Below are 16,795 nucleotides of genomic sequence, written 5' to 3'. Positions count from 1 at the left end.
CATCTGTTGGCTGTTCCACAGCCTTTCTGAATCTTGATGTCAGTTTTGTACAAAGTGGGTGGTTTGTACAGTCTGATGTAGCACAAAACCAGCTGTTGCTGCTGTAGCTGTAATAGCTATAATCCCAAGTACAGCAGTTACCAGTAAAGCTACAAACTGTAGGCTGCAGTGTTAGACATGTTTCAATATTTCATCTATGAGTAACATTTCAGGGGAGTGTTGCCAAAGCTGATCCATGATTACAGGCATCCAAACCCCATTATGTGCCTTAAGGTTATATAAGCTTTGTTTTTCCTGGTTAAAAGAAATAGTAGAATTAAGACAAGTATCAAAAGAACAATTATGGCAAGAAGATTGTTATCAGGGTCCCAATGAGGCATGCCTAATATAAACAGAGAAGGAAGTCTGACACATGCTTGGATTTTATGAGTCTCATTTAATCTAAAAGAGATGGAGAATTTATTTGAAATATTCATTAAGTGGCCTTTCCAAGTGGCCATGCCTAATAATCTAGTACCAATTTTCCGAAGTTCTGAATGAACTGGCCCATCAGGTAAACGTGGGCTGGGGGGAGCCATCCCTCCTTCATGCCATACAATGGGTTCAGATGTTACATCTGAAATGATGTCGTCTTGATATCGACGCCATCGCAGCTCTCTTTTGGAGTATTTGGTCCAAACAGAGCCTACAGAGGCCCAATTCATGATGCTTCCTTTGGAAGTATTAAGAAGGACTCTATTAATCTCTCCTCTACAGAGTTCCCAATTAACCCATTCCTCAGGATTTATAATCTTTCTTAATTTACATCGAGGCAATTTAGGAGGGTGATCCTATGTAATTCTTTGACTTCTCATGGAGACTCCCTGTAATAAGTACAATATAGAGACATTAGTCCCATTGGGTATTTTTGTTATCCATGCCTGTGAACGAACTGTAACACAGTGTTCACCTGTTCCAAAGCATATAGGTGGCCCATCTGCACCTACAGAATATTCAGGGATTATTTTCCTTCTTCTTCTGGTTTAAATGGGCCTCTATTATCATAAGGTCCAGGCAACCAGACTGAATGATTTACATAAACTGGGAAAGAGGGATCATCCCATGTAATTAATCTATTAAGAGGCGGATTTAGAATATAAGCCCAATATGTGTGATTCTCTTTAGTGCTCACGATAAGGGTAAGAACCGACATCACGGCAATGAACAGAGTAGTAGAGGCTTAGGTGTTCCTGTTTTTTGGAGGATCTGTTCTGCTTCTAGAATCATCTTCTTCATCTGTCCCCATGTCGGAGGTTTGGCTTTGTTTTGTTTTGTTTTGTTTTTGTAATCTCTTCAGGCTTAATTCTTCCATATCTTTCTCCAGTGGTCGAAAATTGTCAACTCTTTTTCTGTTGGCCCATCTGTTCATATCGTGGTTTTAATTGCCGGGCTGGGAGCCAGATTAGCCCCGTCATCTGTGGATATAAGAGCAAATCCTCGACCTCACAATTTAACATACCCAGGGCACCATTGGTTATTATCATTTTTCCAAAATATTGGTTGTAAAAAGGGTCTGGTATTAGAGACTGTGTGATGTTTTTCAGCTGCAGTGAGCTTTTGTTCACCTCTTAAATCCAAAAAATTAAGTGTAAATAATGCTTTCATTAATTGATTCTTTGGATTCAAGGTCATATCCCCAAGTTTTTGTTTTTGTGACATGGTTTTTAATGTATGATTAGTATGTTCAATAATAGCTTGATCTTGTCGATTGTAAAGGAATGCCTGTAGTATGATGAATCCCCCATTTTTGGCAAAATATAAGAAAAGTGTGAGAAGTATAAGCAGGGCCATTGTCATTTTTAAGATTCTGGGAGAGTCCCGTTGTGGCAAATGCTTCTAAAAGGTGCTGAATAACATGGGCCGTTTTTCCTCCTGACAAAGGTGTAGTCCATACAAAACCAGAAAATGTATCTATTGATACATGTACATATGCAAGGCGACCAAATTGCAGAACATAAGTAACATCCATTTGTCATAAATCATTAGGTTGTTGACCTCTGGGATTAACCCCCTGAGAGTATGGAGGAATGACAATAGGCCCACAAGTGGGGCAGTTTGTGATAATTTCTCTAGTTTAAGAGAAATAGAAAAGTGTTTACTTAAGCCTTTAGCATTAAGATGAGTCAGATTGTGAAAATCTTGTGTTGTAATAACAGGAGCTGCCAATAAGGAATCTGCTGTAGCATTTCCTTCTATCGAGGGATCAGGGAGGCCAGAATGAGATCATTTGTGAGTAATGTATATAGGATGGGATTGGTGTTGGAGACAATGTTGTATTCAAAAAAATAAGACCATTCTGAGCCATCTGAATAAATATTAATGGTTTCCAAATTTTCAATCATTTGTTTAGAATAGGCTGAATCCGTTAAGATGTTGATGGAGGAGGATACATCCTTAAGTAATAAAAATATGGCAAAGAGTAAAGAGTTCAGCCTTTTGTACTGAAGCATATGGGGATTTTACATATTTAGAAGTAGGACCATAATATGCAGAATAACTGGATTTGTTGGCATCTGTAAAATAATTAGGTCCATTTACAGGTACTAATTGTACAATTCGAGGCATTATAAAGGAGGTGGTTTTGATAAATTCAGTTAATTTGGATTTAGGATAATGGTTGTCTATGTGACCTATATAATCTGCAACTCCAAGTTGCCATGAAATGCATTGCCGATATGCCATGGATATTTGTGCATGAGACAGAGGTACTATAATTGTCTCAGGGTCTTGGGCTGTTATTTCCTTAAGTTTCTCCCAACCCTTAAAAACTAACATTCCGGGGCGCCTGGGTGGCTCAGTCGGTTGGGCGGCCGACTTCGGCTCAGGTCATGATCTCATGGTCCGTGAGTTTGAGCCCCGCGTCGGGCTCTGTGCTGACAGCTCAGAGCCTGAAGCCTGTTTCAGATTCTGTGTCTCCCTCTCTCTGACCCTCCCCCGTTCATGCTCTGTCTCTCTCTGTCTCAAAAATAAATAAACGTTAAAAAAAAAAAGTTTTTAAAAAAAATAAAAAAAAAACTAACATTCCTATTTTGTCTAATTATGTAGATAATTTTTTAAAGGCTTTGGTAGAAAGAAATATCCATTCTGTGATTCCATTAGCCTGCCAAAGTACTCCCATAGGAGAATGAGGTGATGGTAAAATTAACAAGGAAACAGGTAGCGAGGGGTCAATTCGAGTAAACCGACAGGAAGCAATTTTTTGTTCGATCCATTGTAATTCTTGGGATGCTTCCGGCGTTAATTTTGTAGGGCTATTTAAATTGGAATCCCCTTTACGTACATCAAAAAGATGAGTCAGTTGATAAGTAGGTATACCTAGAGTAGGACGTAACCAGTTAATGTCTCCTAATAACTTCTGGAAATCATTCAAAGTATGCAAGGTATCTCTACGAACTTGAACATTTTGAGGCATTATTGAATTTTGTACTAATTTCTGACCTAAATAGAACAAGGGATCTTCAAATTGAATTTCGTCTTCTGAAATAATGAGGCCATATTTTGAGAGGGTTGCCTGAGCTGCTAAAAAGAGTGCATGTCAATCATGTCGTTAGGGTAAAGCTAATAGGATGTCATCCATGTAATGGATGATCTTAGCATGAGGAAACTGAGATCATAAATATTGGAGAGGTTCTGCAACAAAAAGCAGACAAAGAGTAGGACTATTTAACATTCCTTGAGTTAAAACTTTTCATTGAAATCTGTTTATGGGCTCCTCATGATTAATTACAGGAACGGAGAATGCAAATCTCTCCGAATCTTTAGGGTTTAAGGGAATGGAGAAAAAACAATCCTTAAGATCAATAATTATAATTTTCCAATCTTGAGGGATAGCAGCAGGTTGTACTCGGAAGGCCAGGCTGTAGAGCCCCCATAGGTTGTAGGATTTTATTTAGGGCTCAGAGATCAGTCAGCATTCTCCATTTTCCAGATTTCTTTTTTATGACAAAAACCAGAGATTTCCAGAGACTAATTTAAGGTTCAATATGTCCCGCTTCTTATTGTTCAGAAACTAAAGATTTTAAAGCTGCCGGTTTTTCTTGAGAAAGCGGCCACTGCTCTATCCATATGAGCTCATCATTAAGCCATTTAAAGGCAGCGCATATTTTTGTTCTTTGGCAGTGGTCACTAGGATAAATTTGGATATCCTAGCGTTGTGGCTTTGTGTTTGGGGAAAATATCGAGGGGTGTTTTAATGCCTTGTTGATTTTTATCTAATCCCTTCAGTGGGTCATATCCCATGGCACATATTATATTTTTATTTTGAGTAGATATAGATGGGATATTAATATATGCACCCCATTGTTGAAGTAAATCTCTACCCCACAGATTAATGGCAATGTTAGCCACATAGGGTTTAAGAGTTACTATCTGATCCTCAGGTCCTTCACATCTCATAATCTGTTGACTTCTTTTAATTCCAAGAAGCCAAGTCCTGTAAAAATTACAGGTATGTTCTCAACAGGCCAAGATGAAGGCCAAAACTTTTCAGATATGATGGTAACGTCAGCTCCAGTGTCTACTAATCCTATAAAAGATTTATTATTAATTTTAAGATGTATTTTGGGACGAGGATCTTTCAAAAAAGTTTGCCAATATAATTGTTTTCCAGTATTGCCAAAACCTCCAGTTCTGATAACAGGATTGCTGTGGCCCTCTGTGTAAAGAAGAGTAAGTAATTGAGCAATTTTATCTCCTGGTTGAATAGTATAAGGGTTATTGGCTGATATCATAACTTGAATGTCATTTTCATAATCATAGTCAATAACACAAGGATGCATATGAATACCTTTAAGTGTAAGACTATTCCATCCAAAAATAAGGCCTATTGTGCCTTTTTCTAAAGGCCCATATTTAGTGATTAGTGTTTTAGCTTTTTATCTCATTAGATATCCAATGAATTTATCTCAATTTATCATGCAAACAAAACTTAAATGTTTTAGGTTACCAAAGACTTTGAAAGCTATCTTAACAATTACCCATGAAAACTATGAGGCAAACAAAGTTAACCATTACTTTAAGTCATTCTTTTGTTAACAGATTGGAACAGAGATAACATGAGTTTATTTGACCTTTAATAAACCTTAGTAGAATAAAGTTTTATATTTAAAGTTGATAATTTGAAAGACAAATCCAACAAATATAAATTAGTTTAAATATTAAATATGTTTTATTAACCATTTAAATCCTGGGAAGTTTGTTATAACCTTAGGATGTTATTATAAAGCATATCCTAAATAGGATTGTAAATTATTATAAATCTTAAAATTTTATTTATTTAATTAACGTGTCAATAAAAGATCCTAAAGGCGAATGTATAGCATTATATAGTTGTTAGCAAAACTTAGTTCCTTTAATATTGAGAAGTTTTACCTAAGCAATCAAAGACTTGATAAAGATGAAACTTAAAGCTTTGGTGTTTTTGGCAAAGAGAAAAGAAAAAACCTTTGTTTACATTGTCTTATCAAGAGCAGAACAGTCAAAGAAAGCTCTGTTTTTTGAACAGAGAGAAAAGCGGAATTTTAACCTTATACCAGTATATTTTAAAAATTCCATTTATCTCAACCTTGGTAGAATAAAGTTAAAAGACATGTCTATCTTAATATTTTATCTGTGTTTTCTTAAAAGTTTATCATTGTTAATTTTTTCCCGTGGAACCAGTGAGGAAATTTAAAGTTTAAGGAAGTGTTTTCTTTGCCTTTTGACAGCGTACATCTTCCTGAAGGTAGACAGAGGCGCAGAGGGCAAAGAAAAGAGTTCACATGGTTCTAAAGTCTGCCAGCTCAGATAGACGAACAGATACCGATTTTTGTTTTGTTTTGTATTATTTGTTTGGTTTGTTTTTGTTTTCCTTTAGTGGAATCAGGCAGTCTATGTTGGGCCAGAGAAGACAGGGAAGTTTCCCGAAACAAAAGGAGTTTTGGCAGCTGCTTGGGAATATTCCTTAAAATCTCTATCCTGATGTAGACTAGCCAGAGACAATTGGCTCTAATCACTTGTGGGTGGCGGCGGAGGCCATTCTGGTAAAGTATTTTCCTCAGGTGCTATATAGCTTTGATTCCTTTGGAAGAAGATTCATCCTCAAAACTATCAGATGTAAAATCCAATTCATCTTCTTCTTCTTGATGAGTTTTTAATTTAGATGAAATTATATTTTGTTCTGAGTCAGACTGTAAAGGCTGTAAAGCCATCTCAAAGAGCATAAAAGACCAAACATTTAAAGAAATGATATCTCCATTTTGATGAGCATGTGTAAGCGTTTTCGTAATTAATCTCCATTGTTTAAGGTTTAAAAGATTTTTTCCAGAAGGATTAAACCAATAGCAATGTTTTTTAACCAAGTACCAGAGCTCATCAAAGGTTCCCCTTTTCACTTTTACTCCTGAACTTTGCAATAAAGTACGAAGTATGTTAGAGTAAGCTTCATGATCCTGAGACTGGGAGTTTCCCATACTTCACTATCCCAAAACGGGGACTTACCTGTCCTACCACTCCGCTTTGGTCCCCTGTGACTGTAAACTGAAGTAGTCCAAGACTGCTGCACTGAATCCTGCCGACTCCACCAATTGTCCCAGAGTCGCAAAAGATGAGTCTGCAAACAAAGTGCAGTTAGTGAAGGTCCTCATACTCTAGTTGGAATGAGGCCCCCACTCCAGAATGAAGCTTCTTTTTATTAGGATAATTGCTAAAGGCTATGTGCATAAAGTCAGCCAAGCAAGTGTGTTAATCAATGTAATGGTTTAGCTTTTCAAGGTTGAATTTTGAGTTAACTGGTTTCTATATCACTAGGAAGGGTCAGGTGTGAAGGAGGATCGGCCTTTGACAATGTTAATGGCTCTAGGCGTTCCTTATGAGCCTCAGCAGTGTTCAGCTGTGTAAACATGTCCTAAGGCCTTGCACCTTCTCCAGCCCTTCCCTTTTGAGGTCTTTTCCTTTGATGCTTCTCTCCTGCATCTCCCACAACCTTCCTTTAGTATCTGTTCACATGTGAACCATTTCAAATAAATTTAATTGTACAAATGTCATAAAAGATTAAAGAATCCTATCATATGTCCTTTTAGCAAAATGATATGGTTTGGGTTCTTATTGTAAAAGATACACAATGAAATCTTCATGTTGAATGACTAATTGGATGAGAATATTCATAGTTCCTTTTATATTGTTCACTCATCAGTGCTTGAGTTTTAGAATGTGCATTTAGAATATTGTCTTCTGAAAACTCAGTATCGTATACTTTCAGTTTCATAATCAAAATTAGAAGCTAGATGACACAAACAAATGGAAAGATATTCCATGCTCACGGATTGGAAGAATTAATATTGTTAAAGTATCCTTACTACCCAAGCAATCTACAGATTCAGTCCAATCCCTGCCAAAATGCCAATAGCATCTGTCACAGAACTAGATCAAATAATCCTAAGATTTGTATGGAACCATGAAAGACCCTGAATAGCCAAAGCAGTCTTGAGAAAGAAGAATGAGGTGTCACAATCCCAGATTTCAAAATATACTACAAAGCTATAGTAATCAAAACAGTATGGTAGTGGCACAAAAATAGATGCATAGATCAGTGGAACAGGGTAGTGAGCCCAGAAATAAACCCACACCTATATAGGCAATTAATTGGTGACAAAGGAGACAAGAATATGCAATGGAGAAAAAACATTTTTTTTCAATAAATGGTGCTGGGAAAACTGGACAACTACTTGGCAAAAGAATGAAAGTGGACTACTTTCTTACATCATACACAAAAACAAACTCAAAATGGATTAAAGACCTAAATATCAGACCTAAAACCATAAAACTCCTAGAAGGAAACATAGGAAATAATCTCTTGGGCATCAGCCCTAGCAATATATTTATGGATATGTCTCCTCAGGAAAGGGAAGCAAAAGCAAAAAACAAAACCAAAACAAAAAACTCAGAATTACAAAATGAAAAAGTTTTACACAGCAAAGAAAATTATGAAAAAAATATTTTTTTTAGAATGCAAAGAATTTTATTTTTGAACTTCTAAATTTGAAAACAAAACAGCCTAGGTTAAATAATGTAGTTTTCCAAAGCTGAATATGCTCATTTGGAGCTCAGTTTTTCTGGCTTGCAGTAAGAAAATAACTTCCTAAAATTCCTATGCAGGAACACTACTGTTTGATTATCTGTGATTGGATGAACTGACCAATCTCAGTTGGTAACATCCCTTTTTTTCCCCCTTGATAAAGGTTTAAAAAATTCTAGAACAGACATATTTTTCTAGTCTTATACAGACAATCTCATTCTAAATGTCTCCTAAGAGGCATATACCATATACAGGAATCCATTTTTGTCCTTCTCACTTTCATATACTTGAGAAATCGGTGTGGACACACTCACTGTGCTGTGTCCATCCACTAACAGGAAGAAGACTTGATTGGTGTTCAGCTGTAAGCACCTTCTAATTATCTTGATGGGCTCACCCACGTTGACATGATCAGACACAAGAAACTTGGTTTTGTCCAGGACAGGAAGTTCAGGAAGTTGCTTCTCACCCTTGTTACCGTTCTAGTGAATGGGAGAAGATATTTGTGATGATATATTTGATAAGGGGTTAATATCCAAAATATACAGAGAACTTAGCACAACTTAACACCTAAAAACCAGAAAATCCAATGGAAAAATGGGCAGTAGACCTGAATAGACATTTTTCCAAATAAAACACATAGATAGCCAACAGATAAACGGAAAGGTGCTCAACATCACTAATTATCAGGGAAATGCAAATCAAAACCATAATGAGGTATCACCTCACACTAGTCAGAATGGCTAGTATCAAAAAAGATAAGAAATAACAAGTGGTGAGGATGTGGAAAAAATGAAGCCCTCATGTGCTTGGGAACGTACATTGGTGCACCACTGTAAAAAACAGTATGGAGGTTCCTTGAAAAATTAAAAATAGAAATATCATATGATCTAGTAATTGCATTACTGGGTATTTACCCAAAGAAAACAAAAACACTAATTTAGAAAGATTGCAACATTATTTACAATAGCCAAGATAAGGAAGCAACCCAAGTGTCCATCAGTACATGCACGAATAAATAAGATGTGGTGTGTGTATACATATACACACGTACATGTACATGCTCACACACGCATGCACACACACAGGAATATTACTCAGACATAAAAAAGAGTGAGATCCTGCAATTTGTGATAACATGGATGGACCTAGAGGGTGTTACGCTGCAAAGTAAGTCAGAGAAAGACAAATACCATATGACTGCATTCATATGTGGAATTTAAGAAACAGAACAAACAAGCCAAGGAAAACAAAACAAAAAAGCAGAGAGAGAGAGACAAAGAAAGAAACAGATTCTTAACTATAGAGAACAAACTGATGGTTACCAGAAGGGAGGTCAGTGGGGGATAGAGGAAATAGATGATAGAGATTACACATACCATGATGAGCACTGAATTGTTGAATTACTATACTATACATCTGGAACTAATATAACACTATATGTTAACTATACTGGAATTAAAATTCATAACTTAATAAATAGTATATTACCATTAAAAAAATTGATGGTGATTCTGTAGGCACTGTTCAAGTATAAAGGTACTCAAAATAATCACAAGAGTGCAGATTTAAATTTTTTTTTTTTTAAATCAGAAGCTACTATGCTGCTGTCAGTTTCTTTGCATTTCCCTCTTTTTCTTTTGGCATTTATCTTTTGATTCATTTGATAATACTAAGATATCTTTTTTGTCATTTTTCTTCCTTCTGCCATTGTGGCATAAAACAAAAAATGGTTTCTCAACTTTGGCACTATTGATATTTTAGGCCAGATAATTTCCTGTTATCATGGGCTGAACTGTGCCCTGTAGCATGTTTAGAAGCATCCCTGGCCTCTACCTACTAAATGCAAATAGCACACATTATGACAATGAAAAATATCTCTGGACATTGTCAAATGTTCTCTGGGGGACAAAATCATGTTTAGTTGAGAACTACCATTCTAGGCAAGTCCTTCAATTCTTCTGTTGCCTTATCACGGGCAACTTAGGCTGTTGCCCTAAGTGTGACTATATCCTTCTTCAAAAGACTCCAGCCATGGAGTGTGGGTTTTGAAATCATACAGATCTTGATTCTGTTAATTTATATTTTGTTGTTTTCTAACTGTCCTGTACCTTTCTGATTCTTGGATTTCTTCCTCTGTAAATGGGAAAAAATATAACACTTATTTCTGAGTTGTGAAGATTAAAATCATAGATCATATAAAGTAGTTAACATTGTATTTGGTACAAAGAAAATGCCAAGTAGTGATAACTATTGTTATTAAAAATGATAAGTATTAATAATGATGAGCAATAACAATAATTATTATCATCTTCTTCATCATTTATGTTTAGTTACCCAGTTATGATGATCTTATATTCCCAAACGCTTCTTCAGTGAAGTTACTGGAACACGCAAATATCTCTTCTTATTCTCTAATGAGTACAGATGACTTATTTAACCCCTTTAATAGCAGTTGGCTCTCTTTCCTAGTTGTTGTAATTATTCCAAACAGTGCATTTCTGTTTTATTCCTGGTTTCTTTTTCTGCTTTATTATTATTTAAGAAGAAATGTATAAAATGTTGGAAATGTTTTTATGAGTCTCAATCAAATTTATTTTCTCCTCTATATTTTTGTATTTGTCTTTCAGAGTCAAAAGTTGCATGTTCAAACAAAAGGAGGCAAAGTGATCTGTCTGGGAACAGTTTATGGAAATATAAATATTCATGCATCAGATAAAAGTGTAAGATTGAAACTTTTTTTTTTTTTTTTTTTTAGCAATTACAGTTTTGTATCCAATTGGCTCACACAACTTGTAGGTAGGTTCTTCAAACTTTGTGGCATAATATTCCATCTTTTGAATGCATTTTAGTTCATTAGTAAATTAAAATTTGAAATTTAACTGATCAAGTATTATACAACTTAAATTTTAGCTTGTGACTTAATACTTTTGACAGTTCTTTAGTTCTTTATTTGGAATCAATAACATCTTTAAATAATAAATGTTTAATCCAAGTTCTAAAGGGATGTTTATGAACATGGATTAAAATCGATCATTAAGTTATACTGCCATGATCAGGATTAATTTTTTTTATGTGTTAGGTTTATTTGAGCATTTTTCTAAGACCTGATTACTTTTCCTTTGGACTAGTAAAGGTTGAATTTCAAAACAACTTTCTTCAGCATTTTCCACAAGATGGCACCATTAGGTAGCATTACTGTTCTCCAAAAGCTTTTATTACCTATAGGGATTTTTTGGTTGTTCTAAAATAGCTTGTATTTTTAAGTTAACTTTTGTTGCTTTCTGTGATTTTGCCTACAATGAAGAATATAGATGTAATTTTGAAATATAAATTATCACAGTTTTCTTAACATTATGGATAATGTTTTAAATCTTTGAGAAAGATCTTGGTCACCTTTTATTTTACACTTACACAATTTGTGAGAATCTTTCTTTGTAAATTTAAATTCTCTACTCAGCTTTTCTCTGAGATAATTGGTGAGGACAAGTTATAAATATATCTTGTAGGTAAATTATTGTTGGCATAATTAAACAATGTAGATTTTAACAGTAACTGTTTCTACTGTCATCACTTTTATTTTCCATCACCTGTGTCTTAGAACCTTTAGGACATTGTTTAAACCCAAACATTTGAATTTATCCTTTAACTTAAACTAGGAAAGTATTGAAAGATACTGCCTGGCCTTACGTGGCAGCTTTTTTGAGATGGCATTTAGTTTCACCCCTTGGATTGCTGTGGGCTTGGAAGTGCAAAAGCGAAATTGTACCAACTTTGCAGCTCCTTTAAATCTGTCCTTTAAATCATGGCTTATGTGAATTGAAATGATTTAAGTTACCAAAATATTACATTTTGATATTCAAATAAAGGTATCAAAGAAAAATTATAATCATTTCTTAATTATTAGCTGCTGTTCCCACTCATTAGTTATTTATTTGTTCCAACTTTCATGGTTTATTAAATATTCATTTATTCCTACTTTCTATTATACTATTTTGTTTCTTGCCTGATTGAGTTTTGTGTTGTGTTAATGTAGATATTTTCTTTATATTGTGTATAGTGTTCATATTTAAAGTATATTTCTAAGTTTATGGGTTTTTATATAAAATAAATGCTTATATATTTACTCTTAATATATAACTTTCACAGAGATGTGCTATAGATATTTGAGAGGCAGCATATTGAATTGGTTAAGAGAACAGAATTGAGAACCAGACTACTTGGGTTTAATTCCAGGCTCAGCCACTTACTAAGCTCTGTAACTTCAGACAAGTTACTTAACCTCTGTGTCTTGGTTTTCTGAAAAATGGAATAATAGTAATGGACTTAACTCAGAGGGTTATAATGAGGATTAAATCAGTTAATATAGATGAAGTACTTAAAACAATGTCTGGCACATAGTTATCTCTAATATGGTATTTACTATAATGATGATGGTGAAGGTAAGTGAAAGCACAGGAAAGATGACTAGTCCTAGATCTACCAGTTAACTTTACGGAGTCTCGTTCCATTATTCATAAAATAGGGATGGTATTATTTGTTTTTCTTATTCACAAGATTGTGAGAATAAAATGAGTACTGTAAACACTTAACAGCATTTTTAATATGTTGTTTTAAATGGAGTGTCTATTTCTAAATAGTATCATTAATTTTAGTATCCTAAGCTTGGTACTGAGAAACTAGAAATACATTCCCTCTGATGGTTGGATGAATTCATGACATGGTTGTCACTTGACCTCTCTTAGTCTGAGCTACAAAGCCACAGTACTTTCTTAAAGTTTGATTTTTATTATATATGTTGATTTATAATAACTAAACTTATGAAAAACTTTCCTTCTTGTATGGAAAAGAAAATTAATTTATAGCAATATCTCTGTCAAGAAGGTATTAATTTTTGGATCTACTTTTTGTTCTTTCTTTAAACAGCTGCTTCTGTTAATAAGCAAGCTATACAGTTTAATCCAAAGAGTCTGTTTGTTCCCTTAGCATTAAATAACTATAAATCAGAACCTCAACATTTTGCTATAAACTATGGTGTCCTATCTTTAATTGTTCTAGTTTGTATCTGATATAGTGCATCATATGTGGCCCTCAGTGAATTTTGAATTTCTTTGAAGTTAATTTTGTGGAATGATTGGTTAAAATAACTATATTATTGTAGTGGGGAAGGTGTGGTACTTTCACATGCTTTCATTTGCTTTGGTACAGCAGGGGAGGATATTTTTCTAGTTTTCTACAAAATAAAATATTTAGAGTTTAATGAACAAAGTAAATCCTTGACCATTTCCAGATACTCATAAGGAGTCTCATAAAGGCTTTATTTGGTTGTGGGGAGAGTCTAATCAAAAGTGCTCCTTTGCTAATTTAATTAAGTTTCAAATATTCTTTCAGTATTTATCTTTTGTTATTGCCTAAACCAGCCTCACCATCTATAAAAAGCTAGAGTGTTCCTCCTTGTCTGCTTTATGGAAATACTTGGAGAGTTTGAAGCCATGCATAAAGCAGCTTTTCATGAAGAACTTTGTAGGTAAAGGACAGATTTTTTCAGGAATTTTACACCTATGCTATAACACTGAGGAATGTGAAATATCTATATTCTCGCAAATTTGAATGAATTGTAGGTAAAATATCTTTTTTTGACTGATTTATTGAAACTAGATTTAAAGTGAAAATTCCTATGAGTCTATAATTAGCTTAAAAGAAACTGTAGATAAGAAGCAATCAGGTGCATATTATATACTTACTGAAAGCTAAAAAAGGAAGTTATATATCTCAAATCCAGAGGGTGAAGAAATTCTAATTTGCTTCCTGGTGGAACTTCTGAGTGCTTTTCTTTCTCTTTTTTGTACTTACAAATTTTAGTATTCTTGAAACTCAATTCTTCTTATATAATATTTTCATTTTTTATCAGTTTTTGAAAAACGTATTAGGAGTGGATGACACTAGTGTGGTGATGATGTGTTGAAAATCGATCTTTCTTTAAACACCCCAGCGTAATACTTGAATTTGATGCCAGGCAAAATTGTAGCATGCCTTCCTGGTGATTCTGTTTCTATGTCAACATAAAAGTAATTAACACTCAGACATAATTAACACTCGACGCTTATAAAACGTTTGTTTGAACTTTGATAGAGATGATTAGAAATTATTACTGGATATCTTCATTTTATATTGTGTTCAATATTTGAAACATAAATTCATACTAAATTTTGTTAGGGAAGCTTAGGGATAGATACAAAATTCTTTTCATTTTGTTTAATAGAAAGCTACTTTGTTATTAGATGTAAACTGGAAAAACTGTATAATTGATAGTGTATTCACTAATTAACAGATGACAGGAGAAAATCATGATAGTACAATAAAATCAGATAAAATATGTGCTAAAATTAAAAGCCTATTTATAATTTAAACAAATTTGAAATAGTTGGAATCTGATACAAAGGATCCAAAGGATATCTAGAGCAAACATCTTACTCAATGATGACGCTATATTGTAAGTTTTCCCTCTGAGAAGAGACATAAGTTTAGGATGCTTGCTATCTCCTTGCTTTTGTTCACTGTTGAGTTGGAGACCTGAGCCAGATAATTAGGCAGGAAAGAGCAGGAAAAATGCATTAATATAAGGATTGGAAAGGAAGTAAAGAAACTATCACTTGCAGGTAATGTAAATATGCATGTAGAAAAATTTTCTTAAAAATCAGGAAAATTATTAGAATTAGTGAGTTTAGTGAAGTTGTTGGATTTAAGATCACATACAAAAGCCAATTAGGATAAAATGAAGTTTAAAAAAAGATTTATAATAACACTTAGAAAATACCAAATAGGAATAAATTTAACAAAAGCTGAAGAACTCTACAAAGAAAATATAAAACATCATTAAGAGAAATTAAAGATCTAAATAAGTGAAGGAATTTAATGGGTCTATTCCACATTCCACAGAGAATACATTGTTGCTCACAATATTATAATTAGAGCTAGAGAATCAACGTAAATAAAGTGATTGTGTACTGGGTAGTATCTTTTTATCTAGTTGCCCATTTAAATCTGAGGGTACCATTTTGACTTTTTACCAGTCTTTGTTTTATAATGAACTGATTTTGAGTTTTTCTTTTGATAGACTGTGACCATAGATAAACTGCAGGGAAGTACAGTTAATATATCTACTGAAGATGGTTTGCTGGAAGCCAAGTATCTTTATACAGAATCATCATTTCTGTCTTCTGCTGCTGGGGATATTACATTAGGAAGTGTTCATGGTAAGATGACAAAGGCCTAATACATCTCAGACTCCATATAACATAAATTTTTAAGAGGTGACTCTTATTTCTCTTTAGTTGAAGAAGGATCTGCCATTAGGAAGCTGGCCTTCTAAATAATTAATGGCAAACTCATCATCTTTTTAAACAAACATAAAATAAAATGACTCATAAACTATTATATTTTATTTTGGCAAGATATTGAATATTATGCTGTTATATTTGAAGGTAATAGTAATTCTGGTTTTTAATGCGTTTCCTTTTGTTACTTATTTTTTCATTTATTTTTTGCTCAGCTGTGCCTTGAATAGTTCTAGTGATTTGTAACTCTTCATTTTTTAATAATGACTTTTATGTAGTATTGCATTTCTGGTAATGGCAGTGAAAAGTACTGTACTTAATATATTGAGTAGCTTTTAGTAGAAAAGCAGTTCTTTATCAAGTCAGATGTTGACTAACACCCGTGATTAGAACAGCACTGATCTTTGCAGTGCTTTTTACCATATTTACATTAAATCCATTAATGTTTAATTTCTTTTGCTTTCTTTTAACTTAGATAAAATTGAATTTGGTACAGTTTGCCATTAATAGCTTACATGAGAGTAAACAGAGGCGCTTTTTTTGAGGAAGTCCTCAAAAAAACTCTTAAGTCTCTTGATTATTGATTACTTAAAGTGCTGAAATGGAAACAAATTGCGAAGAATAAAATAATTTGTTCCTTAAGTTTTGTAAAGCCTTTTATATTTACTGACCTTTAATATGAAGTCAGATACCTTTCCTTGCGTGGTTTAAATATGAGTCAGATCTGGATCCTCTCTTGGGCTGTTGTCCTCAGGTTGGGTTTCTTGAAAGCAGGCGCTGAGATGGAAATTCGAGTGCAGCACATTTACTAGGGAGGCGTCTTGGAACCAATGCTGTGCAAAGGAAGGAAGCCCAATTTCTACTGGAGAAGTTGGACTTGATGCAGCCACAGCAGTCCCAAGGGGGAGCTCTAAAGCTGGGGTGGTCCTCAGAATTGTCTCAAGTTAAGGTGAGGGAAGCTAGACCTTTAGATCCCCAATCATTAGATGCAAGATGCCCCAGGAAGGAGTATGATTTTGGGCCAAGATGGCTCTTTTCAGCTGAGGTAATACCCTAAGAGGGCTGACAGCTGAGGGCTGTCTGTCAGCAGTACTCCCATCAGCTAGAGAATAAGCCTTGGGTATAAAGGGGTTCTGGATGACAAATCATAGCATTCATTGAAGTTATATTTATTGATTCATTCAGTACACATATTGACCACCTATTGTGTGCCATACTTTCAGACACCAAGGGTACATAGTTGGGCAGGAGATGATCCCTATCCTTAAAGAACTAGTGGTGTAATCAAAGGATTGAATGTCATCTTCTTTATTTGTAATACTGGCACAGCAGTGAGAAGAAGTAAGGGAAGGGAAAATTTGATCCA

General features: G+C 34.3%; 1 protein-coding gene across 5 annotated transcripts in view; it reads left to right on the top strand.

Annotated features, from left to right (window-relative positions):
* Positions 1-16,795, top strand: part of FAM185A (family with sequence similarity 185 member A) — a 108,556-nt gene that overhangs the window by 5,811 nt on the left and 85,950 nt on the right. For all 5 annotated transcript variants that reach the window (XR_008420252.1, XR_008420251.1, XM_053897170.1 and 2 more), the window contains exons 3-4: positions 10,723-10,815; positions 15,210-15,348. Coding sequence is in view for 3 of the 5 variants with exons in the window: in XM_053897170.1 (XP_053753145.1) it covers positions 10,723-10,815; positions 15,210-15,348 (232 nt within the window). In the remaining 2 variants the exon portion in view is untranslated. The remainder of the gene's footprint in view (positions 1-10,722; positions 10,816-15,209; positions 15,349-16,795) is intronic.

Source organism: Panthera pardus, unplaced genomic scaffold (genome assembly GCF_024362965.1).
Source record: "Panthera pardus isolate Hobbes unplaced genomic scaffold, ASM2436296v1 HiC_scaffold_8, whole genome shotgun sequence".
In the NCBI taxonomy this organism is placed as follows: Eukaryota; Metazoa; Chordata; class Mammalia; order Carnivora; family Felidae; genus Panthera; species Panthera pardus.
The sequence above is the reverse complement of the archived record's forward strand: the minus strand, read 5'-3'. Positions and strand labels throughout refer to the sequence as shown.